Source organism: Ambystoma mexicanum, chromosome 2q, assembly GCF_040938575.1.
Source record: "Ambystoma mexicanum isolate Mex_15411 chromosome 2q, UKY_AmexF1_1, whole genome shotgun sequence".
Lineage (NCBI taxonomy): Eukaryota > Metazoa > Chordata > Amphibia > Caudata > Ambystomatidae > Ambystoma > Ambystoma mexicanum.
This window is the reverse complement of record NC_090924.1, coordinates 437,233,970-437,260,597: the sequence shown is the minus strand read 5'-3', so window position 1 is coordinate 437,260,597 and position 26,628 is coordinate 437,233,970. Positions and strand designations below refer to the sequence as shown.

At 45.5% G+C, this 26,628-nt stretch overlaps 1 protein-coding gene across 1 annotated transcript in view; it reads right to left on the bottom strand.

Annotated features, from left to right (window-relative positions):
* The window catches only part of PQBP1 (polyglutamine binding protein 1), a 225,287-nt gene that overhangs the window by 55,896 nt on the left and 142,763 nt on the right, over positions 1-26,628 (bottom strand). Inside the window, exon 5 of the mRNA XM_069647483.1 lies at positions 16,622-16,846. Coding sequence (XP_069503584.1) covers positions 16,622-16,846 — 225 coding nt within the window. The remainder of the gene's footprint in view (positions 1-16,621; positions 16,847-26,628) is intronic.

Sequence of the window (26,628 nt, the reverse complement as noted above, 5' to 3'; positions counted from 1 at the left end):
AAAGACATTTCGCAAGTCATCCTCAGTCAACGCAGTCTTACACGCTACTAGCTGTCACAAAAAAGCAGTCATAATATACCCAAAGGCGAATTTATCAGAGCTAGAAGAAATTGTTCTAACAATGAGGACTTTTCACAAGAATGTCATCTGATACGGCAAAGATTTTTAGCAAGAGGATATGACAATCGTACTCTCAGCAAAGCTGAACAGGCTGTCAAAAGCATGAAGAGGGTGCATTTTCTCACCCCTAAAATATCTACGAATACAACACATACTAACAAATTAAAATGTATTATGCAGATAGTTCCAATCTATACAGCATTGTGAAAAGACACTGGCATTTACTTCATTTAGACAGAGATATCACAACAAGGTTGAACCCTATGCCAAATTTCATTTACAACAAAGCAGGGAACCTTAAGAATATATTGCCCCTTCGTTTATGTCCAACCCTTAACCTAAGCATACTTGGCTTCACCAGCCCACTAACAACAGCTTCAATAAGTGTGGGGGCTGTTCAATGTGCGCTTTTGCATTGACAACCTCCAATATAAAATTTGGCCACCTGGGCATACATAATGTTAACTCCTTTATAAACTGTAACACGAAATTCTGCCTGCATTGTATTTTGTGCACATGTGGACAGCGCTATATTGGCAGTACAATTCGTCCTCTAAAGATCAGAATACGTGAACACTTGTCTACTATCTCTAACCAGGAATCTAAATACCCGCTTGCTACTCATTGGCAAAAATTCCACCAAATGGACAATAAAGCATCAATCAGATTTTTGGGTATGGCTAAAGTCTCCCTACCGCAACAAGGAGGCAATCTTGTCCTTAAATGTAAGCAATTGGAAGCCCGCCTTATCTGCCAATATTGTACTGTGGCACATGGACTCAACAAGGATCATGAATTATCTGTATTTTTGTGAAATCATGTACAGTAGACTTATTACATATGTGTTGTCCCAAAGATATTTATGCAAATTCATGATCGAACTGCTAATGTATTTTATCCATAACTGGTCATCCATGTTACCTTGATCATTACCCACGGAGGGTTGTCCGTACAGGTGCCCACTGTAGAACACTTAGAAATTGGCTTTTGAGGAGAAGGATTGATTATTCACGCTAATTAGAGCAAATTGTCATTCAAATTAACCAAGCAATCCAGGTAAAGGTGCCAAGCAATTAATTCTTTAATTGACCCCGAGACGCACTCGCCATTTTTGACGATATTGATGTTCTTTTCATGTGCCTTGATCACCACCCTTAGTCGGTTATCCGTAAAGGTGCAAACTGTTGAATACTTAGTAATTGGGTTATGATCAGAAGGAGTAATCATGCTAACTAGAGCAAATTGGTAATCTAAGTCAAAAAGCAATTTAGTTGAGCCAAGTATTTACATTTCTAATGGACTCTGAGTCGCAATTGTCACCTGTTGCATCACTAACGTCTTTCTATTGATTTTCTCTCACCACCGTGACTCATAAGATAGCTAATTGACCTAGCAACTCTTTATGAGTCTCCGTATCAACGCCTTCAATCCGATATAATTGCAAGTAATTTTCACAACTTTAATTTCATTTCACAAGATAGTGAGCCTCCACTTAGAACCCATCAGTCAGGTCCTAATGAACTTTACATACAAACCTAACATGGCCTCTCTATTGCGGCACAAGCCATGCTTAGCTTTACGCTTAGCTTTACGCTCCAGCGTCGCACGGAAGCTATAACAACTGGCAAATGCTCACCGTGGCTGGCACCAGTAGCAACATGGAAGCGGAGATGCTGGTAAGAAAGGGTCTTTCCCGCATACCCCTCACTAATCTTATCAGGGGCTCTGTCAGCGTATGTGACTGTCTAGACTAATCTAATTACGTCTACCCTGCTAATGAGTGCTTTCTCTCTCCTCTCCTCGTCCGCACATATGGTGGTCTTGCAACCTATGCTGCGTTTCTCTACTAATCCTGTTGCCCCAAGAACTAATATATTCAATAGAACCCTGAACTCGCAACCGCAGATATATAATTATGTACAAACCTAATGTACAAGGTATTTTAATTGAAATAACAAAAGGCGAGCTACGCTCGATGGCAAACAGTTGTACTTTAATAGATCTTAATTCCGCTTACACTGGAGCCCATCTAATTGTGAAAACTCACCATTAGAACCTTACAGCATCCATTGGTAAGTGCTACACAGCCTGCATCATAATGTCTCACATATAAAAATCGCGCACAATTGATGCGCATCATCATTATGTCTCTCCTTAGCACATTGCACGCTTTCTTCAAGGAATTTCAGGTACAATGCTAATTGACATTTATATTTGTGTGTTTGATACAAGTGCACATGCATGACCAGTACTGGATTACATGCTAATCTAGCAATCTCTATTGTCATTTCTTCTTTTTTCCCCCCCTATTCCCTTTTCTCTTTTTCGGTCAATGCACTTACCTTCTAATGGAAATTGCCAATCGTGATTGGTCCACCGATACCCTTTTTCTATATGTTTTTTTTTTGGCACAATGTCATTTGAATTGATTTATGGATGACTACTTTATTTTGATTGGCTTATAAATGGTCTGTACAAAACACCCATTGTGCCCCATTTGTGTTTTGTGTCCGGGATATATTGGATGAAATACCACTCATGGTGCATTAATGGAAAGTTAATGCATAACTGATATGCAGCCTCAGAGGAAGAGCCTTACAGCTCGAAACACGCGTCAGGCTGCCTTGTTCTGTATTAAATTGTTTGAAAATGTGCACTTACTTACCTTGCTGTTCATGTGCGCAGTGTGATAGCAAACAACCCTTCATTTGGTCTTGAACTTCATCCTTTCAGCCACGGGGAGCCAGTGGAAGAATTTCAGCACCAGAGAGATGCGGTCCCTGGGCTTGAGGCCAAGGAAAAGTCTTGCGGTTCTGTTCTGGATGAGTTGCAGAGGGCGCAAAGCAGAGGCAGGGAGGATGATAAAGAGGCTGTTGCAGTAGTACAGCCTTGAGAGAACCAGGGCCCTGGAGACAGGGAGCCGCTGAGGGAAGGTGAGAAAAGGAAGAGTACCTCTGAGGAGGTGCAGCTGTTAGTTGGACTTTTTAGAGCTGTCCGAAATGGGAGTGGAGAAGGAGAGAGTGGAGTAGAAGATGACTCGAAGGTTTTTTGCCTTGCAGGTGGGTGCGGGCGCAGGGCCAATGGAGGCCAGCCAGAGAGAGAGAGAGAGAGAGAGAGAGCGAGAGAGCGAGAGAGAGAGAGCGAGAGAGAGAGAGAGAGAGAGAGATAGAGCGAGAGAGAGAGAGAGAGAGAGAGAGAGAGAAAAAGCGAGAGAGAGAGAGAAAAAGCAGGAGCAGAAGTCCCAATGCGAACAATCTCAGTCTTACTGGCGTTGAGGCAGAGGTCGTTTGCAGCACACCATGACTGAATTGCAGACAGACAGTCAGATATGAGCGAGGTAGAGGAGGTGGCTGAGGGTAGCCTGAAGGAGAGCTGTGTGTCATCCGCATAGCACCGGAAGTTAGAGATGAAAGTGGCAATCCCACATGCCAGGGCAGCCATGTAGACACTGAAGAACCAGGGGGATAGGCTAGAACCCTGGGGAATGCTGCAGGTTGAAAGAGTGATAGTAAAGAGAAAGAGCCCCAAGTTCCACCTGGGATGGGTGTTCAGAAAGGAAGGAGGTTAACCACGCCAGAGCCTGCTGTGATTCCCAGGGTGTCACAGGGATGTGCGATCAGGATGTTGTGGTCTACCCTGTCAAAGGCAGAGGAGAGGTGAAGAAGAATGAGGACAGAGGGAGTGTTAAGTGTCAAGATTTGAGAGCAGGTCTTCAAGGTTGTCGAAATGGACTAAACGACCGTAGGCCGTGGGAATAGATATAGCAATATAAACTCTTACGAGCTCTGCATAAGCGACCAACTAGGTTGGCAGAAAAAAACTATCTGTGGGACCTCGACGCATGAAGGATTTTGGCTACACTACATGTCACGTTAGGAATAGTGTTACAGTCATGCCCATGTCGACGTCCCTTTCGATCTTCGAAAGAAAGATGCAACACTCCGCAATTACCACTACATGTCGGACTATATGTACAGCATGTGATTCGAAGCAGATCCACAAGCATCAGACACTAAGTAAGTATCGCTCTATACTTGTTACTCCAGGATAAAGAAAATAATCTTTGAGGAGGACCCAAAGGGTCCCCAGCAACACTGTCCATAAGGCGCTGTGTGCTACAATAGTAAAATAGAGATGCCTTAAAGAGCTATGGAGGAAAAGTAGAATCCATAGGGCAGGTAAAACACAGAGAACAGAGTTCCAAAAGACATAGCTCATAAGAATGAATGAGTGGAAAAAGGCTCAACTCATTCAGAATTTCAGCAACAGGTCCAGAGGTCCAGCAATATGTTCTCGGGGTCTCACTAGGAGAGGGGATGAAGCATAACAATGATACATCTCCCTAACAGTCAGACATAGGATGTGGACAAGATGACATGTTTTTAAACCAAGTGGTTTTATTAAAAGGAATGAATGCCTCATATGTAGCCAACTCCAAGATGATGGATTCCCTAATATTCAAAGATAATAATTAAAAAGTAACTGTCAGGATGTGTCACAAATTCCATCCAAACCGGTTCCAACCTATAGTCTGTCCCTACCACTAATGAAATGAGAAAACAAACTTTGCCTTGGTAAGAGTAATATCCCCACCCCCTTTCTTGGCTTGGGGCAGCTGGTTTTTGACCTCCAGCCAATGGTGTGCTCAAGTATCTTCTCTCAGATGTCAGCCTGCTGCTACAGTTCCAAATGGATCCTTGAATCTTTTGCTCTTCCGAGAGCCAATCGCTCCAGACCAACAAGCAAATGTTCTGATCATTTAAACAGTTCTGTTATTTCAGTTAAGTTTGAGTCCTGAGAGTCTGGTTCCTTGCCTGTCACAACAGACTTTGAGAGTCAGTCATGTTTCACTTGGAAAGGTATTTTACCCCCAGCTTGGGATCTCTGGTATTCTGCTAAGTCTATAATATGTCTCTTGTTTAACGCTGCTGGTTGTCTCACTCCCTTGCAGGTTATTGCAACTTTTAGCAGCACCTGGGCTTCCTGGCTCTTCAACTTGGTTCAATTGATTACTTTCACCCCTTCGTGGGAATGCCTGGATTCTCAGCCTTGCATAGGCTAGAAGGAATCTCAGTCCTTCATGACTTCTCTTTGGTTTCACCCACTTGTTGGGTATACCTTTGCTTAGCCCCTCGGATTGTCTGGGTTTTCTAATGCGTTCACCCACTCCTGGGGTTATCTTGCTCAGCCCCTCGTGGGATATTTCAGTGCTTCACCGCCCTCTTTCCACTCCACACTGTCTGCCGTGTACCTGGTTCTCGGCGGCTTCTCAGTTTGGTATGGAATTGCAACTGACTTCTTTGTGGTCAGGTGTCCCATTTCAGTTCTGCAACTGACAGGACTTTGGCGTTGCAACTGCTGGACATGGGAGTGCCGTGTGTCAGTGGCGGCTCCGTCTCTTGGTCTCTTTGCTGTGCAGTGCTCCTTTGGCTCTCTGCCTTCCTGGAATCAACAACATTCTGCTGGCCTGTAGTTTCCTCTGGCTACCAAGCCGTCTGTGTGGCCCTGTCTCCAGGCTCCTCCTGGAAGGGAGACGCCCTCTGCACTCCAGCGCAGGCTTCTGTCTCTCGCCCCTAGGCCAGTTCTTCGACCTACTGCAGGGGTCACAGGTCTTTTATGTCCCTCCCTGAAAAGAGAGGAAAGGCTCCATTGGTTCTGCTCCTCATGCAGAGGTGTTACCCAGGCAGGGTCAGAAACCAAACCATCCAACTTAGGTTTTCTGCAGCTCTAACAACTAACCTAGTGATGCAACCCAAACATCCAATGGTCCTCAGAGACTTCAACTTAGGTTTGAAGAGCAAACAGAACCAGCACCCAAAAACGCAAGCTCCCACCTGGCCAGCTTTCACATCAAACAAATGACCAAAGGAGCAACAATCAAAGCAGGCACACAGCCTCAACGCTATATTTTGTGAAGCAGTTCTAATCACCCCCACAACCATTCAGGTACTCAAAATCGATTGTCTAATGATTCCTTTTACTATCAACATGCCAATGCCTCAACTCCCGACTCACAAAGCTAAGAGAGACGTTGTAAAACTCTAAACCTGGAGGAACTCTGATATTTTATGGAAGAGAGCAAAACCCCAACAACCCAGAATTTGTACCGGAAGACATTTTAGGACACTAGAAAACTGGATAACTAAAGCACTAGACCACTCTCACCCTACTAAATCGAATTACCTCCTCATAAAAAAAAAATATAAAAATTTAACAAGATGGTCCACATCCCAACTACCAGGAATGAAAAAAAAAAGAAACTGAATACCTGAAATAACATGGAGGAAAAACTACAACACACAACACAAGATCGCCTACCAAAGACAGATCCACTTCTACAAAGCAAAAATAAGTTACTATTCTAAACAAATCAATAATGCACCTCATCGGAGAAAGAATTTTACCAACTCATTAATGAGTTAAGAAACCCTGCTTTCTGCAGCAAAGTACCTTCACCTACACAAACTATGTGATGATATCACCAATCAAAGTTCTAAACATAGAGCAAGCCATCAATGCAGCAAGAAGGAACAGAATAGGATTCAACATTCAAACACCATTCGATGATATTCAGCCTCAAACCCCACTGATGAACAGCTTTAAAACAATATCCGAACCAAACTTAAAGCCAGCTCTCTGAGTTAACACTGGCCCTTGAACAGCTATAAACAGTTACTTAACACGGACAGCTTTCTACTAACGCAAATTAACTGCTTACATGAAACAGGAATTGTATCAAATGGTTTCAAGACTGTCCATTACAAATCACTTCTAAAAAACACCACTAGAAACCCAGAAGACCTGTCTAACTTTTGTCGTATCTCAAACATTCCATACACAGCCATAATTCAATAGAGCTATGTATACAGCCACATCTTGTAATATGATAAGATATGGCATTTATAACGCGCCTATACACAAGTGGTTCAAGGCGCGACGCGGCAAGGGAGGGGGAACAGAGGGAAGATAGAGACAGGAATCATACTAGGCCAAGGGTCATTCAGATCGCGCAAGTGCAGGGGAAGGGGAAAAGTACGGAATGGGAGAGGGGTGGGGACAGTGCAGTACATGGGGAAAAAACGTCAGGAGATAAATAAACCAATAATAAGCATGTAAAGTGAAATAACGTGTTAGATTGCTCACAAGTTAGTTTGAGACCTATGAGGGGCACCAAATGAGCACTCATTTCTATTTGGGATGACCTCAAAATCACAGCGGATGACATCACCTCAGCACTCGTACTCCTTGACATCTGAGCAGCCTTGGGCACGGTTAACCTCAATACACCAATTAGAATGCTTGAATAAACTGGACTCCATTATACAATTCTACTATGGATGAGATTGTTCCTAATGGTTAGAATATCACCTAGCTCCCCACTTTCATTTCAAACCCACGACCCAGTTCCACAGGATCAGGTCTCTCGCTGCTCCTCTTCAATATGTATATGACCCCTGTGATGAAGATCACAAATTCTTATGGGCTCAGCTGACTATGGAGATGACACTCATAAACAAAATGGCATACACTCCAGTACCACCCCTCAGCAACTGCCTCACACAGCTAAACAAATGGAGGACTACCAAATACCGAATACTGAACCCAGACAAAACAGAAATAATGTTACTTTCACCTCACAACCTAGTGGAACTACTTGAATTGAACAAACCACCTGCAACGACTCTGGATTAAATTTTACTGCACAAATGGTTCACCAGAACAATAGACGATATCTCCAAGGAAAAACCTTTCACCCCATTGCGCAAAAGAGCAACAGCAAAATGGCTCACCCCGCTACTCGGCACCATGAACAAAAAAAACAGGAAGTTTGAACTAGAATGGAGGGGGGAAAAAACGACCTAGTGAAGAAATTACAATTCCAATGACAAATCCACTCATACAAAAAAGGAAATCCATAAGGCCAAAAAGAAATACTACACAACAGAAACACCAAATCCGCCAACACTCAAAAAACTGTTTAAAATAAAAAAAAATGAGAAACACCCCTGGCGGCAACAACACACTGATACCTTCACTGAAATTATGCAACAACCTTGCAGACCACTTCAAAAACAAAATCAGCACCATCCAACAAATCATAAAAAGCCGACCAAGCAACTACAACATGCAACTTACCCAGCCACCCGAGGAACGCCTGAACAAACTCCAAAGCTTCCCCCAAATATCAGAGGAGACATTCGTCAAGCTGGTAAGCAATAGCAACAAAGCAGGCTCCCCCAAGGATCCCTGCCCCCCAGATATATACACGAATCAAATCCTCACACAATGAACACCCATGGAATACTACAGAAACCCTTTCAACCAATCATGTTCGACAGGGAAAGTACTGAGACCGTTCAAATCGGCATACATCAAGCCGCTCCTCAGGGACACAGCAGGAACCGTGGAGGACCTTTCCAACTACAGACCCATCTCAAACATCCCATACCCAGTGAAACTACTCAAAACATAAGTCTACAGATTAACACAAGAATTCATAGAAGAACACCTACTGCTGGATCAAGCACAAGTAGGCCAGACCAATGAGAGGAACGGAAACGGCACTGTTCTCAATCTGTGACGATCAAAAGGCTAATGCCGACTAAGACAAAAGCACGGCTCTAATACTTCTGGATCTCTGCGCAGCTTTTGACACAGTCAGCCATGCCATCTTTATCAGGAGATTGGAAGAAATAGGAATCACTTCCTAGCCCTACTATGGATAAAATCCTTCCTAATAAACAGAACAGAAACTGTATGGATCAAATCAAAGCCAAGAGAATCCACCTGTGGAGTAGCACAAGAATCCTCATTATCCCCATTTCTTTCCAACACATACCTGGCGCAACTAATGAAGCTTATTAAAAAACACGGCCTCTCATGCTACAACTACAATGATGACACACAGATCGTCTACAAAATACAAGATACACAGGAAGGAAACAACGCTGGAAGACTGCCTACAGGAACTCTACGGCTGGATGAACACTAACGGACTTAAACTCAAACCGAACAAAACAGAAATAATGATCATATCCAAAAGCGGGAAAAACAATCACTACATCCCATGGTCGATGTAACTAGGAACAGCACTGACTCCATATATGATAGTAAAAACATGCGAGTCTTGATGGACAACAAACAAACTAACACTGGAGCCACAAGTAAACGCCATAATAAAAAAAATGTTGTTAGGGAGAATTCTCTCTTTAGGCTGAATTTCCTAACCTAGTGAGTCCCCCAGCAGCTTTGCTGGATTTCTAGAATTTGTTTTTTTTCCTCCTGCCAAGAGCGAGACTCTTTTCCTCCCACTCTTGGACATGACTTATGGTATTCCTTTGACTGGTAATGTGTTTTATGGGCTTTGGGGTCCTTTACTCCATAGGGTCTCATGTGTTTTTTCCTATGTGTGTTACAAAGCACCCTCCGTGCAGTACTGTCTCCCAGGGCATGTAAAGTCACCATTGGCTTTACTAGTCTCAAATTATTAACAGAAACCAGTACAAAGCATCATATTGTGGACGTACTGGTCGGGGCAATTCGATTGCCCCGGGGTCTGTTAGTCGAGGGGGCACGTCTCCGTCCCCCCTGATCGAGTTTTGGCTGGTGGCAGTGGAAACTACTTTTTATATTCGACCGCGAATATTTTCCTATGGGATTTTCCCATTGTTCGAGGCTACCAACTTTATTTAATTCTAATAACCTCGAACATATCGCCGGTTTATTTAATTAATATTAATTCTCCAGTTGGTATTATTTGCCAAGACTCGATTCTAAAATTGCGTTTGTGTTCTCTTCTGTGTCTCCAACCCAAGTCGAGCCCTTTGTTCCACTTTTGGCGGGCTTCTCCACAGAAGCCTCCAAAAGTGGTGCCACTCTGTCTGGGTACCACAGGGGGTGAGGGAGGGGGTTTAGGCACCCTGGACCGAGTTACCTTGGTAACTCAGGTCGCACTCTTGTGTGATTGGCCCAAGTGGTGAGCCAGCCGGCTCACCACTTAGCATGTTTGAGTGAAAGCTAGGCTGAGTAAATGGGGGTTTTCTGCATAAAAGCAGGGCTTTGGGGACTGGAACTTCAGAAGTCGCCAAAGGACCTGAGAATCCGACGAGGGAGAAGCTGAGCCGACCTACCACGACGACACCATCGGTGGAGCCCTGCAGAACCGACTCACCACTTCACCACTTCCCGACGACAGAGAAGATCTCCTGGCTGGAGAGGCTTCTTCCCCTGACTGGTGGGTACAAACAGTTTTCCTTTCCTTCTTTGCACCCCAGCCCGGTTTGTGGTCGAACTGCCTGTGCCAAGCACCCCGGCAGCCGGATGGCCACTCGCCACTTAACCGCGAATCACTGGACCGCTCCTTGTACCCGAGAAACTCTGCGGCTGGTTTCTTCCCTGGCAGTGCAACGGACTCCTGTCTTCCTCCACGACAAGATCCTCTCTTCCCCCGGACGAAGCACCGACTTGCACCCGCTGCCAGGAACAACTGCCCCCGCTGGAGCATTCTCACCACTTTAAGGTCCGTGTCCGCCAGGCCTCCCTTTCTAAAGATTGCTACAAGGTAATAATAAACCCTTAACCTTCTGGACAAGGCTGGCCGCCTTGACCGTCCAACTGGTCCCTTTCTGTGGTCCAACTCCTTTTTGAACCTTTACAAGACTTTTGTGCACTGCAACCGTGTGACCTTGGACACATTTCGTTTGGATCCTCTGAAAGTGGATCCGGCCACTTGAACCCTAACTTCACGGTTTTACCTTGCCTTCCTCTCTTGTCGTGTTCTTGAAAAAGTGTTGGGATCTGTTTCAATTTGTTCTCTGCTTTTCTCTCCCTTTTTAAAACGAAAAATTAGAGTGCCATCTACGTTAAGCGCTCACCGCTGTCTGAAAATAAGTGGGGCTTTACTTAAGACTTGTCTAATATTCTTTTAAGGGAGTGTATATCTTTTAGTGACCGTGTTTTTGAAATGCTTATTATTAGTGCCCGTGTGTTTTTCTAGATGTGGTTTTAAATAAACAATTATATCTCTTTTACACCAAACCCTGGTTAGTGTTTACTTGTTCGATTGTGTGCTCTTGACCTACTGTGAATACTCTGTATACTGCCTAACTCTTCTTGAGGGAAGTCTGACTGCTCAGCCACAGCTACCAAGTGAATCTGTGTGGTGCAGACTGCTACCAAGTGGGTTTACTGCCAAACGCCTGTAGTCCTAACTCTTTTGCAGTTGTCCCAGAGGGAACTGCACAGATTTCTGCCTAACAAATGTCTTCCGCCTACATGCCGTAAAAAGGATCCTACCATTCCTTTCCTTCACCCACAAAACACTCACCATCATCACAATCATCATGTCCAGAGTAGACTATGCCAACAACCTATACCTAGGAATGACAGAAAAACTACTAAAGAAATGTAAGCGCATCCGAAATGCTGCGGCCAGACTGCTGTTCAAACCTACCACGAAGAGAACACACTACCCAGGCACTGAAAATACTACACGGACTATCAATAAAACAGAAAATAAATTTCTAAACAATGTGCATAACACACAGAGCAATCCAGGGCCAAGGAATAAGAAAATAACCATCTACCATCAAGCATTGACATTAGCTTAGAACGAAAACCATACAATAAAAGAACATTTGGAGGATCATCTTTCTCTCAACTGGCAGCAATAACCTAAACAACCTACAAAAAAACATACGCAACACAAGGGATCATTTGGAATTAAAAAAACTACTCAAAACTTGGCTCTTTGCTCGAGAACCAGAAGGAAACTAGGAAGTGCACCAAATGGGAAACAAGAACACTAAGGAGTAACCCATGACCAACCCCAACTTAATTTGCCCTAACCGGAGGGTGCGGAGAGGACACCCCAACCACCCATGTCCACATACAGCTAGTCCACAGAGGTAACTTAGGTAGGTAAGGACCCCCACAAGGGACCGGCAGGGAGTGACCAGAACCTCTATCCCAAACATCGCCAACCCAGGGCGGGGAACACACCTGCATCAGCCAGGTAGATATACCACTACAGTAACACAAAGGAAAACTGACACTCCTGAACATGCCCGCCAACTAGGCGGACAAACTACATTACCAAACACACAGGATAATCATAGATGTTGAGCACAGAAACGCAAAGACAAAGAGGTAACCCAACTCTAAAACCTCAACTTTCCATATACTTCCTACACAGAAACTCGCACAACCATATCTCTACACAGCAATCCGCAAGTACTTCACCACACTGCAACAGACTAACGACACATAACCCCTCACAACAGCACATGGGAAGTCGCACCGACCCGAAACCGCACTGAAGCTCTGCGTACAGTGCAAAACGAACTGAAGCTGTAACAGGAAATCACAACTCTCACTTTCCTATTCTCACTACACCTTACTAACGCCCCACTCCCCCTTTTTTTTCAAACCCTCCTTTTCAGATCCACCAGAGCGCCTGGGGACCACTCCGGTGGTGATGGTGCACGATACAAATACCTTAAACATTAACCTCACGCCGCACCTGAAACTCCTCTACCATGGCTTTTGGAAATGGGTAACAGCCATAAAACCTCTACAGTGATCATGAACCTAGGAATATTGATGGACAATGGATTTGCGCTTGATCCCCAAGTGAACACAACAGTCAAAAAGTGCCTCTACCTGCCATCTCATCTCAATCTGACGTATTATGCACGACCTCTCCTTTCGTACACAGGTGGCGGCACAGACCATCATCTACCCGATTCTATCAAGAACTGACTATGCCAACGGCATTTACGTAGCCTGACTACCTCACAAACCAAAACACAGCAGCCAGACTGCTACTCAAGAGTCAATAGGAGGAAATGCGTTAACACCGGCTTTCAGAGTACTCCACTGTCTACCAATCAAAAAAACGATCCATGTGCAGGCCCTGTGCATCACCCACAGAACATTTGAAGGTCAAGGATTGATTGATTGATTGATTGATATGTTATTTCTATCACGCTCGTACACAAGTGTTTCAGAGCATGACAAGGCAAGGGAGGGGAACAGGGGAGAACAAAACAGCGATCTTACTAGGCCCAGTGACATTGAGAACGCGCTAGTGAATGGGGGAACAGGGGGAGTGCATGGAAGGGGGGAGAGGTGGAAAGTGTGAAGCAGAGGAGAAACAGATGAATAACAATAAATAAATAATAAAGGCAACTAACAGTGGTAATGCAGCCAGCAATTTGCTAGTGCTAGGTTTAAGGCAGCAGACAGGGTAGGTCCGATAAGTGCAGGAAGAAAAAGGGGTGGCTGTATGGGTACAGATACAGACCCCAGTGCAAGGGGTGGCCCGGAGGCAGTGCGGGAGGGTGACAGGATGAGCAGGTACCTGGGCCCGAAAGACAGAGGGTGGCTAGGTGCACGGTGCCAAGAGAGAACAGATCAGCAGCGGAGAGGGGGAGCGAAAGCAAAAGAAAAGAGGAAGGTCTTGAGTTGCTTCCGGAACCAGAGATGGTTCCCCTCAAGTTTTAGAGTGGCAGGGAGGCTGTTCCAGAGGGAGGCCCCAGCCGAAGACAGAGATCTATCCCCAGCTCGTTTCTTAGAAAAACGACTGACCCTGAGTGAGTTGGAGGTAGAGGAGCGAAGAGCTCGAGAGGGGAGGTATTTGCGGAGGGATAGCTGAAGATATTTTGGACCCAGGCCCCAGAAAGCCTTGTGGACAATGCAGAGGGTTTTGAATTTAATCCTTGCATCCACTGGGAGCCAGTGAAGAGATTTGAGAGCTGGAAAGATATGATCCCAGGGCTTGAGGCCAAGGACAAGTCTCGCAGTCCTGTTCTGGATTAGTTGCAGAGGGCGGAGAGTAGAGGCAGGTAGATTTAGAAAGAGGCTGTTACAATAGTCCAAGCTAGAGAGAACCAGAGCTTGAGATACCATGAGCTTCTGGGGGAAGGAAAGGCAGAGTACCTCTGAGGAGGTGCAGTCGGAAATTTGACTTTTTAGAGACTTCAGAGATGTGGACGGAGAAGGAAAGGGTGGAGTCAAAGATGACCCCGAGGTTCTTAGCCTCGCAGGTGGGGGTAGGAGGAGGACAAAGGGAGGCCGGCCAGAGAGTGAGGGGAAAGGATGGTGAAGGTGTGCCGATGAGGAGGATCTCCGTCTTGCTGGCATTCAGACAAAGATCATTGGCGGCACACCAATCAGAGATGAGAGAGGGAGAGGAGGTGGCAGAGGGCAGCCTGAAAATGGGTTGAGTGTCGTCAGCGTAGCACTGGAAATTTGAGCTGAAAATGGCAATGCAATGGGCGAGAGTTGCCAGGTATTGGTTGAAAAGCCAGGGCGAGAGGTTAGACCCCTGGGGAACACCACAGGTACAGAGGAAGATAGATGAAAGGAAGGACCCAAGTTGGACCTGGGGGGGTCGATCCGAGAGGAAAGAGGTCAGCCAGGCCAGAGCCTGATCAGTGATACCCAGGTTTTCACAGAGACGGTTGAGCAGGATGGTATGGTTGACTGTGTCGAAGGCAGAAGAGAGATCGAGGAGGATGAAGACAGAGGGAATGTTAGAGTGAAGGTTGGTGAGCAGATCTTCACGGATGTTTAGGAGAGCAGTTTCCATGCTTCTGGCAGCTCTGAAGCCAGACTGGTGGTCATGGGGACAGCCAACAGAATTGGAATGAAGGTTAAGCTGAGAGATGGCCAACTTTTCCAGGAGTTTGCCAAGAAAGGGGGTAATGGAAATTGGGCGATAGTTAGCTGGACAAGAAGGATCAGCTGTGGGTTTCTTGAGAAGAGGATGCACAAATGAGTGCTTCAGAGGTGAGTGGAAAGATCCAGAAGCAAAGGAGTGGTTGCAAAAATCAGTAAGGGCCAGAGCGAGGGTGTCAATGTGGTCCTTGATGGTTTTAGAGGAACAGGGATGAACCTGTTTTGAAGAGGCTTTCATAGATCGGACTTGTCTAGCAACCTCGTCAGGGGTGAAAAGAGGAAAGGACGAGAAGGATGGTGGGAGGGTGGCTAAAGGAGGCATAGATAGAGCAGAAGTCCTCTAAAATAACATCTCACTGTACCAACAAACCGCAGGCCTGCAATTAAGAAACGACATGCCTTTAGAAACCAGAAGATTTTGCACGGAAAGATACAGGGGGTTCTGACATTTCAACTTTGGTGGCCAAACAATGGAACGCGCTACCCAGGGAAATCAGCACCCTAAAAGGACCACCTAACATTCAGGAAAATTCTAAAAACCTGGCTCTTCAATGCTTAACAGAACAGAAGTGTAAGCTGTGAAAACGACACTCAGTACTTTCATAGGCAGACACAACTGAAGGGAACAGCATACATGCCCCCCGACTTCCTTCCTAGAACACACTATATGGCACTTGGGAAACTAAAATTACAGGAAAGCATCACATCAAGGCAGTGCAAAAACCCCAGGAGAACACCATGCCTGTCTCCAAGAATACCTAAACCTAAGCACAGGACATTGTCACACATCAACCATTAAATACAAACACCTCTTACCACAACGCAACGGACAGCAAGATCAATAATTTGAAAACCCCACATAAAGCTATCATTTGTTTTACTCAGGCCGGCATGTTCTGCATGAAACTGCCTCCATTCCATACAAATAAATTAATCTGCAGTAGAATGCAAGGTTCGAATAGGAAACACGCCTATTTGCTCCGGTTTACGGTCATGGTTTTGATGGTATGTCATTCAGATTGAGAGTAACCTAAAACCATTGGTCCCCAGAAGAGAGGTTGCCCATTTCCAGAACAGATGGTAAAGTAGCTACACCCAATGTAACAGAGCAGTACTGAGTGTTGCTGTTGCCAGACTGGGAGTTGGACAACCATTATAGGGCTGTCCCACCAAGGGAGAGGAAATGGACTGAATTACACAGAAAGGACATACCTGATGAGGTAGGCAGAGGGAGGTTGGTAAAGCAGGGAAAAAAAGAAAAAGAAAAAAGACCATAAAAGCTAGGGTAGGTTGGTAGGCAAGGCAAACCACTTCAAGTGTAGAACAGGAAGCAAGATAACTAATAGTAGTACTGAGAGGAGTGGGAAAAGCAGCAATGGCAGGACAGGAGAAGTGGAAAGAACTGCAATGGTAGGAGATGGAGTGCCTAAAACTGTTAAAGTAGGACGATCAAGTGAACTGGTAGATGTCAACCGACCACAGGAGAATCTGTGCAATACCTGAAGTTAAGTCGCACATAAAAAGAAATAGCAGTTATGTTATCAATATCTAAAAAGTGACAGAATGTAAACTAATAGAGGAGAATAGGGAAGATACATCCCCCTAACCTAATTGGGGGAATATGGTTTGATAAAAAGGGCTTGCCTTGGCAAAGATATCACCTTTATAACACCTATTATGGTAGGGATCAATGACTGGATACAACCGCATAACATGTAGATGAGAATAGCAAGATAGAAAGTTGTAAGCAAGGCAACGAAATGGCAACAAGATAAGGATACGGGAAGAAACCAGGGTAAGTGCTGGTCACAAAAGCATGTACCTTTCCTCCCTTTGGAATAGGGTGCTGCCTCCTCTCGCCGATGAAAGCGCCTATCTCTTACATCACCCCTCTCTCTTCCATCGCTCCGCTCTCTTGTGTCACCTCGGTCTCTTGTGTCGGTCCGCTCTCTTACTTCGTTCCGCTCTCTTACTTCGTTCCGCTCTCTTACTTCGTTCCGCTCCACTTTCTCTTGGGGCTTCTCTACTTTTTCCTCTGGTTCTGCAGCTAAGAAAATGGAAGCGAGTCAATACAGATGCAGATCTCAGTTTCACTTTGACCTCTACAGCAACCTTTGCTTGCTATGAACAGAGCGGTATCCATTTGCCACAGACCTCATGGGGAGGAAATGGAACTCAACAGGCTGTTACAGAGCCTCTATCTTTACTGACATACTACAAAATCTCTGCAAAATGTGAATGATTAAACTTGAGCCAAATATGATCCACCATCATCACAGGCTTGGCGTCAGGATGTCACTCACAGACAGCATTAAAAAAGTGACCCAGAGAGTTATTTTTTGCATTTGCACACAGTCAGTCAAGGCAAATCAGAACTGTTAATCTTCATTTTGTGAAACAAGTAAGATACATTCATGACAGTTTACAAACAAGCATTTACCAAGGCACTAGCTGTGCCTTTTTTTTTTTGCCTTTTTTTTTTCTTTTTTTGACACATATGTATCACTTTTATTTATTTATTTTTCTTTTTTTAACGGTGCAGTCTTCTTCGGCAGATGCTTCTACCGTAATGCTACTCCATGGCAGTTAACTCCCCAAATGCACAGTATAGTCCCCACATGAACATGCAGCCATATATCCAGCTGCTTTGATCAGATGTCAAGCGCAGCCAGAACTGCCCGATTAATGCAATCCAATGCCAGCTAATGCCTCGTAAGCACGGGTCAATTGACACATGTAAGGCAAAACCATTATATCCCAAGCAAGGTTTCAACTGCTCAGGTGATGCAATCCAATGCAGCATGAGAGTCAAAGTCTGAGACATGTACATTTAGCTTTTTCCTGGCTAACTTGCAAACCCTATTTCCCTGAATGACTCCTCATCGGAGGCTTCATCAGGGATTACAATGCTGTGATGCACCTCAGGGAGACACTTAAGGATGGTGTATGTTAAAGATACCCTGTTTCCTGAGCTACAGAGACCACACAGAGACCTGTGCACAGGCAGCTGTGGCCTTATCTGGCTGGTGTCTGCTGTGATGAAGTCTCCTCCATAAGCCTAAAAGTGTATTGTAGGTTTGCCAAGGGGGCCTTGAGCCACCACAAGCCAGGCGATGCTTGACTGGGGCAGTATGGGGAGGATGCCCTGGCTATCCCCACCATGCCAACTTGCCACATAGTGCTGTTGTGTGGTGCTGTCCCTTTTAAGGAGTTGGAACTTGTGCTGTAGGTTTGCTCCAGCCCTCAATGGGCGAGAAATGCTCTTTAACATTTGAACACAATCACAACACATCTGGAGGGGAAAAACCTTAAAACACAAGAGTCACAAGCAGGCGCGGTCTCCTACCTCTTTGCATAATTCAGACTAAACATGAAGAGGGAACGGTTTGTGGATGAGCAGTGGAACCCATGGTGAGGCGCTGAAGCCACAGCCAAGAGGTGTGCAAGCACTCTTCTCCACACATAGATCCCAGCAAAGAGGAAAACAAACATGATGTCCTGGTATCTTGATACAGAGGTCCACAATCAGAAATCCCACCCTGTGGCCCGCAGCTGGAAAAACTAGTTAAAAAAACCATGCAACCAATCAGACATTCTCCCAAACAGACAAACATAGGTGAAACCCAAACATCAATTGTCGGCCTGGAGAGGGGATAGAAGGTGCTGGTTTAGAGGGTAGTGTGGGCATTTGGGGAACAAACAAGGAGAGAGGAGGTTGAAGTGTGAAGGAGGCTGGAGACAAGAAGCAGAAGAGGAGACAGAGAAGGTGTTTATGAAAAGATTAGGGGGTGACAAGGAATACAGAGAACATCAAGTGGAAATTTCACGGAGGTGTGAAGAGGAAGGAGAAGGGGAAAATGAGGAGGAGAAAGTAAATATCAGGAGGAAAAAGGAGGCTGGTGGGGAAGACCAGTAGGAAAAGATTTAGGAGGAGAGTGAAGAAGAGGGGGCGGACACGAGAGAGCAACCATCAGAGGCCAGAAGACAGAGGAAGGAAGGAGCGGGGCAAACCCTATGTCAAATAAGGCGAGCTGAGGGTGGGTGGAGGAACAAGCCTATACAAAATGTGAAGGTGGTGTACGAAATGTAAGTGGAGAAGGTACAAGAAGGCCTTGTCACCCCCCAAGTAAGGGCACGTATGTCGAGGAGGAGATGGAGTAGGCTGCTGGTGGGGGCCTGAGACAGGACGTAGGTGGAGCGGTGCTGTTAGGGACAGTTTTTCTAAAGTCCAACTAAGGGTTTCATAAAACAATTTCTGAGGCAATACAAAACTCCACTCTTAGTATAAGTCTGTACCACCTGAGAACATTTGGTAGTATAGACAAAGCAGCCAGGCGTATCTTAGGAGGGAGAGTGGGTTGTAGGTCAGAACAAAGAAATTATAGAATACACATGGTTCAAAGAAACACTGATACACTAAGTAGTGCAAAATAATTGTTTATTTTAAATACAATAGGCCAAGATAAATCTTGGGGGAAGTACTATTCACATAAGTTATAAACACATATATAAAAACCAACTCAATACTTAAGGTTTACAAACCAAAGTGTAACCTTATTTGGATTACAATAAGCAGTCAAGGTGAGTCAAACCTATAACACATTCAGAATGGCATTAAGCTATTGTTGCGGAGTAAAACCGGGTTAGATATACTTTCAGGAATACAATAAGTAACTCAAGCAGCAGATTCTATTGGTCACAATATACAGTGTTATTCAATTATATAAACACTTGATCAGACCAACACTGTTACAAGGATACCATGAAACATAGGTAACTTTATCCTGTTTAGAATTGCTACAGTTACCACACCAATGTTACTTTTAAGAACACAGTTCAACTTAGTGAAACTATTTTACCAGTGCCCAGAAGCAATTCAGGGAAAGCACAACCCAACAGGTGAGTAACGTACCATGCACTCTTCTAACTCCACACAGAGTGACTTCAGTCAGGCAAGTAAGAGCACTTATTTGAATGAACTCAGCAATATTACAGAGCAGCAGCTATTCAAGGTAGGTAAAGACCCATATACGTTTAAGAGGGGCTACAAGCAACACAAAGACAAGTATTAACTCCAAGACTGTTTTAGAAATGCACCACAGCACATCAGGGACAGCAAAACCCAATAACACACATTTAGAAAGACACAAGGTAGTTCCCGGTGGGTAAATCCTATTGGTCAGCTTTTCCACTCATTCACTTTAGAAGGGATACAACTCTAGCAACAATATTACTTTTTAGAATGTGAAACACAATTCAAAGCTAGTAAAATAACTTCTATACTTTCTAAAGGAGCCGCAAGCAACTTAAAGTATTAACTTGTAGACACTTTGTGACTTATTCTATTACAGAACAAATGTTAATCACTCAACAACTGATTTAGAAGTAGGTACTTTTAACAATATAGTTCAAGACAGAAACCTTCTCCTCAAAGTCCTTCCCCAATTCTTTAGCATGGAATTTCTCAATGACAGAAGAGGGACCCTAGTGGTTTAGGAGCCAGCTGTAGGCAGGTCGGATAGGGTTCAGTTACAGGAAAGTCAAAGTTCCTTGCAGGAAAGTCAGAGTTCCAAAGGAGTTATCTTCAGTCAAGTAAGTATCACTAGTTGAAAAGTGGTTGGGGACTTCACAGAAGACTCCCTATATATGTTCCAGCATTAGGCTTGGACACATAAGGGCAAACTCCCAACTACACGAATCACCCACTCAGTCTCACAGGACGCACACAAGACTTAAGGTAAGTATTACCCAAGCCAACACAGTACCCTAGGAGAAATGACAAGCTTCTGGGCGGATGCCTTCAAGATGTAGTAGCACAGGATCTGGGTCTTGGGTACTTGGTCTGGAGACTGAAGAAATGACACTGAAGATAAATGGTCAGCAGTCATCGACGGTGGATGCTTCCAACAAAGGATTCTACTTGGATTCTCGCAGATTTGGAACCTTTTTACAGGAGCCAGATGAAGAACGAATATAGCTAGTCGGATTCCCGTCACTCTCTCGGTCCTGCACTATGGTGAGCAGACTTCAGGGATGGGAATTGTTTCTCTGGAGGTCCAGCAGGAGTCCACCAAAGTTTCAGATGAAATCTGACTTCGGAAGACCATGCACTGCACTCAGGCTCGAGGTCCACTGGTATAGGGGTTTTGCAGCCCAGCAAAGTCACAGCAGGTCAAGGGATGCCTCGTTGTGCAGGTCTTCTCAAGACCACTGCATCTCAACAGCCTTTGGGTAGGAGTCATCACATTCGGGACCCCCAGATCGTTTGGAAGAAAGTGTTACATCAGATTCCGGTTACACAGCAGGCTCTACAGTTGCTGGAAATGGTTAGAACCTTTGTTTCATCATATTCCTCTTTGGATTTGGTTCCAGTGGTCAACTCGTCAGCAGCTCTAAGGATCGGAGTATTCATCAGGAACTACAGCACAACTTCTGCAATCTCTCCCAGCAGTTTACAAAAAGTGGAGTTCTGGATGTCCAATCAGTACAGCCAGTCTCCTCCTGCCCCCAGTGGGAACTGGTTCCTTTCAGGTAAGGTGAAAAACAAAGGACTGCAGAGATTTGGACTCCTCCCTCGTTTCCTGCCTTCTCAGACACTCTGAAAACTCAGCGGGGAATACAAAGGATTCTCGCCGAACACAAAATGTCCACCAAGGTTTTTCCCACCTAAAACGGGAAAAGAAAACCTCAGAGCCAACAAGCAAATGAGAAATGGCAGAAAAAGAATGAGCCCACCATTCAAGCAGAATGGTGGCCCTCCTGTGCATTACCGCAACTGATTTGACAGCCTGCGAGTAACAATGACTAAAAGACATAAAAGTAGTTACACTGCCACCAGCCATTCAAGTTAACTTGCAATTTTAAGAAAGATTTTACCAGGTAAGTAAGCAAGGGGATACATTGCATCTCCCAAACACTCCACATACGGTGGGGTGTGCTGACTCACTATGTAAAATGTAAAGGGGATGTAAAATTGGTAACAGTAGTTCAGCCGAGTATATTAAAGAGAAATGAAAAGGGTAAGCCCAAAGGGGCAACCGAGCCTAAACCCAAAGGTTATTGGGAACTATAAATCCAAACACACACTATGGAGAGACAAAAAGGTCACCCATAAAAAGAGTAAAAGACTAGGTGAGAGGGGAAAAAAATTCCCACTCACCTAGAGACAAGGGAAAATAATTACCAAGTCCAAGCAAAAGGTTCTGGGGTCGAGGCAGGTCAGTAACAGGTTTGGACTGGCCCTTTCGGTCTTTCGGCCTGTGGCCGAACGAATTTTGGGACCCCTGGGCCCGGTTTTTCGGCAGCCACCCCTGGGCCGTTTAAAAAAAAAATGTTTTTGTATTACTAGACAATAGTAGTCTGTCTCTGACTGACATGAGACTATGTGTGCGGCTACGTGCCGAGGCCCGCGGCGCTGCTGCGGGCGGGCGGGCGGTCCCGCCAGAGTCCGACGTGACCCGAGAGCGGAAGCAGAGCAGTTTGCCTTGCAGGAGGCCGCTGCCGGCGGTCCAGTGTCAAGACTCATGAGGGTAGGGGGCTGGGCTGGGCAACAGGCGGCACAGTGTCTGCAGTCAGACGACTGCAGGCAGCAGCATAAATAATTAATCAAAGCAAGCTAACACTACAGATCTCTGATGTTGTGTTACCTTGCTTTGATGATTGCATCATGCATGCATCATATTTTATGATGCATGCATATGCATCATCAAGTTCAGTGGCCACCGGTGGCCGTGCCGAGGGGGGCCGCCTGCGCTGCGCCGTGCGGTGTGCTGCTCAGCTCGCTCGGGCCGGCTGAGTTGCATGAATTGCAACTAAAAGCAATTGTATTGAAACACCACGACCACCTCCGAGTCCTCCTGACCCTGGGCTGGGCATGGAGCTGGGCCTGGCCCCCGGCACTTCGGCACGGCAGGCAGCCAGGCAGTGACAGACGCATACATTAACATTTCACACACATCGGTTGTTTCACTTCAACTTTGCAGGAAGTAACAACAAATTTGTTTCACTTCTTGCAAAGTTGAAACAGCAACTTGTGTCTGGGGTCTGGCAGCCGCCACCGATTACCCCGAGCGAGGGGGGCCGCCTGCGCTGCGCCGTGCGGTGTGCTGCTCAGCTCGCTCGGGCCGGCTGAGTTGCATGAATTGCAACTAAAAGCAATTGTATTGAAACACCACGACCACCTCCGAGTCCTCCTGACCCTGGGCTGGGCATGGAGCTGGGCCTGGCCCCCGGCACTTCGGCACGGCAGGCAGCCAGGCAGTGACAGACGCATACATTAACATTTCACACACATCGGTTGTTTCACTTCAACTTTGCAGGAAGTAACAACAAATTTGTTTCACTTCTTGCAAAGTTGAAACAGCAACTTGTGTCTGGGGTCTGGCAGCCGCCACCGATTAAGAGAGGGGCCAGTTAAAATTCAACTGTAGGGCTTGCCACCCGCTCGATATAGACTCTGTGCCGCCAGGTCCAACAGCGTCATCACACCAGGTGACGTGATGATTGAGGATATTTGCTGGGCCTCTCTGACCTTGGGCATGATTTTGGCAGCCACACCAGTGCACCACACCGCGGTGCATAGCACAGCGGGCACAGACGAGAGACGACAGTCTGGAGTCTCAAGAGACAGAGAAAGCCTGAGCCAGCTGAGCAAGTCTGCAGCCGCACACCAGTGACCAGTTCAGTGGTCCAGTGGTCACGAAGCATTCCTGACCAATTAGAAAGATCGAGAACCCATATGTCTGCCATAAGAGAGGATGGATGTCCTTCCAAAATCCAAACTGCACTAACAGCCTTGTGCTGCTTGACCGACCAACTAGAGACGTTACTTTTGTACTGCACGCATCTGACTATATGTTTTGAGTGCTGCTGTGCATTATTCCCCACTAGGGCACACAACTGACGTTTGTCCCGATCTGTTCCCATGTACAGCAATGTCATCACGTGTGGACCAATGGCAATATCGATGAAATATAAGCAGCCCCCAGAAAAATAGTGTCAGGTTGTTGTGAGTGTGATGTTTTGTGAAGCTAGCTGTGGCAGAAACCTGAGGCTGCGTTATAGGTTACCTCCGTTACCAGACTTCTCCATTTTTGCATATATGCCGCTCACCTACTATTCATTGAATAGTTTAGCATTGCCTCACTGCTATGCAAAGGCTAGGTAACATTCACCCTGGCTGGCCGACTCCGCTGTCGCCAATCTCCGCTTTGTGTCAGCCTCACATTTCACCACAACCTCAACGTACAAAACTGTCAGTACATCTTCCTGTTGCATTACCCCATCCCAACTCCACATCAAACATTAGATCGTGTTGGTAAGTGTAGAACTGAACCAGCAGATTTACTAAGAAACGGAGTGGCAGACACACTTAAACTACCGAAAGGATCCCCTAAAATGCACTTACCTTTTTTGTCATTGTGTCCGATAAAGTTGAGTAACATGGGTGAACATATATGATTGAAGAATGACCCCGGTATGCCCTCCTGGGGATGATTAGACATTTCATCCCTAACAAGGAAGATCACCTAGTCGAGGATTAAATGATGAATTCCCCACTGGACCTTGGGGAATTGAATTGTCCAACCAAACAGTGAATCAAGTGTCCTAGCCTGCGGGGGCGGGCCGAAAGAAGCAGGTCTTCGGGTTCACACAGCACAGGTGCTGCCTTGATAGGAGGTAAGGGGTGCCTGCGGTTTTATATTTTATTATCCTGCTGTTTGTGTGTTTTATTGCCTTATATCCCCAACCTATCCATAACCTCTCCCTAAACCTCAATCCGGTTTCCCCACCCCCCACCCCTCCTATCCAACCATTGTCACCCTAAACCTCTTTCCCTGCTGGGGTTGCGGAGCCCTGTATAAGCATTGACTTGCAGCAGGTCCCAAAACCACAGTGGGGGTGGTTGGTTCATGCCAATCCTGTGCCTTGGAGCTGTGGACGGACCCTGTCACAGAACTGTATGCAAAGTAATGTTATTTTATGGATTGTGTTGTAATGTAACAGACACCCTCCATATGTAGCATTTTCTGTAAAGTCGTGGATTGACACGATTCATGGATGATGATTTGAGGGCCACTTTTTTGAGGCGAGGGGTGGGCCACTTTATTTTTGGTGTCCGGGCCTATTTCTTGTCCCAGTCCGACCCTGGTCAGTAAGATTTATCATAAATATTAAAATCTTACCCAACAGGCGCCTAGCATAGATGACTTGAGCCAATCCTTCTCCTACTCAACACCCTGGGAATGGGCCTGGACACGGTGTCTTGTACATCCCAATGGCAGAGCAATTCTCCAAACCAAAGAACATAGGAAGACATCTCCCCACCATACCAGAGAAGTCAAGATTCGCTCTCGAAAACAAGAAGAACTAGAACACAGCCAAAGAATGAGTGACGGAGAAAGACCCTCAGAAGTCCCGAAGGATGGTGAAAAATGAAAGTGGTTCCTTGTTTTTGGACCTTTATATTTGATTTGTGGCCATCCCTTTGTGTCTGCGACAAGCACAGACCCATCAGGCTACTGGGAAGAAGCAAGATTTACGCATAACAAAGACCTGGAGAACTTGTTTCATCCTTTTAGAGTACCAGAGACGTTTACTTAAAATCAATACCCTAAACTTACAAGAGCAAAAGTGGGAGGAGGTTAGAAACGAAGAGAAAGACTGGATTATATTTCGCAGGACATAACACTGAAGGTGTTCTCTTTAAGTTTGAATTCTTGTAAAATTCCTGGATTGAATAAAGAATGTCATTTTCAATTTGATGCCATGGACACTTTATGACACAGTATAGAACTTTTACTCAGAATATTGGCATTCAGCGTAATGAACAGCCACCCTAGCATACTTCTTTTGTCACTTGGGACTATAACTTGGGCCCACAGTCATTATCGCCCGATTCAGGCCTACGTACCAGTGTTTGATGCTATTAGTATACCGAGGACAACTCGTACGGTGCTAGGAGCAATATATTTATGAGATGTAACAGATCACGGCAACCACGCTATGCCACTTTCCCACTAATACTTCCTTAACTAGCATGGCTGACACTAAATTGTCAGGTGGGACTCTGCAGAGGCCCTTTTGATGAATCCTGTGGAGTAATCACTGAACCCCAGCCTAACGTCTCCTCCCATGAGGCCAGGGGAAGGCAGCTGCTACTGGATCCCGACCCTGGGGGTGGTAGTGTGAGGATAGATCACATGGGAGGAGATGGCTGTCAGGGGAAGAGTGGTAACTCCAAAAGGAGAGGTGCGGTATACTTCTCTTTCTTGTGAGGAAGGCCCCTTAACTCCAGAGTTTTTAATGGCCTGCTTTCATTATTCAGAACTCTAAAAGCCATTTTTTTAAACAAACCCATTTTCAATCTTAATGTGTACATGGTAAACCTATAACATATGAAACCTCAGATGTTTATGGTGATTGTACTTTAAACGCAACTGTTAATGTGACATAAAAGCAGTTGAAATTTCCTTAGACTCAAGTCCCAGAAAGCCTCAGGTACTGCGAAGAGGAAGAGGAACAAGCAGTCCATGTGGAGGAAATGCGACTCTAAGAGTAATATGCAGTCCAGTTGTCTCAAACCTAATCAGCTGAGCAGGACATTTAAACTCATGGATCACCTGCAGAAAATAAAACTAAGAAGGAAAGAGGAGAAAGGCGGCAAAGTACACAGAGCAGGAAGCGAGACCGGTGGCAGAGGCAATCACATGGAGAAGAGCCGTGGGGAGAAGATGAGACATCTGCCAGCAGTCGACTGGCAGCGTTCGGGACCGGAGAGGATCTTCGGTAAAGATGAGGTAAACAGTGTGCAGCGGGGCCCAGGAAGAC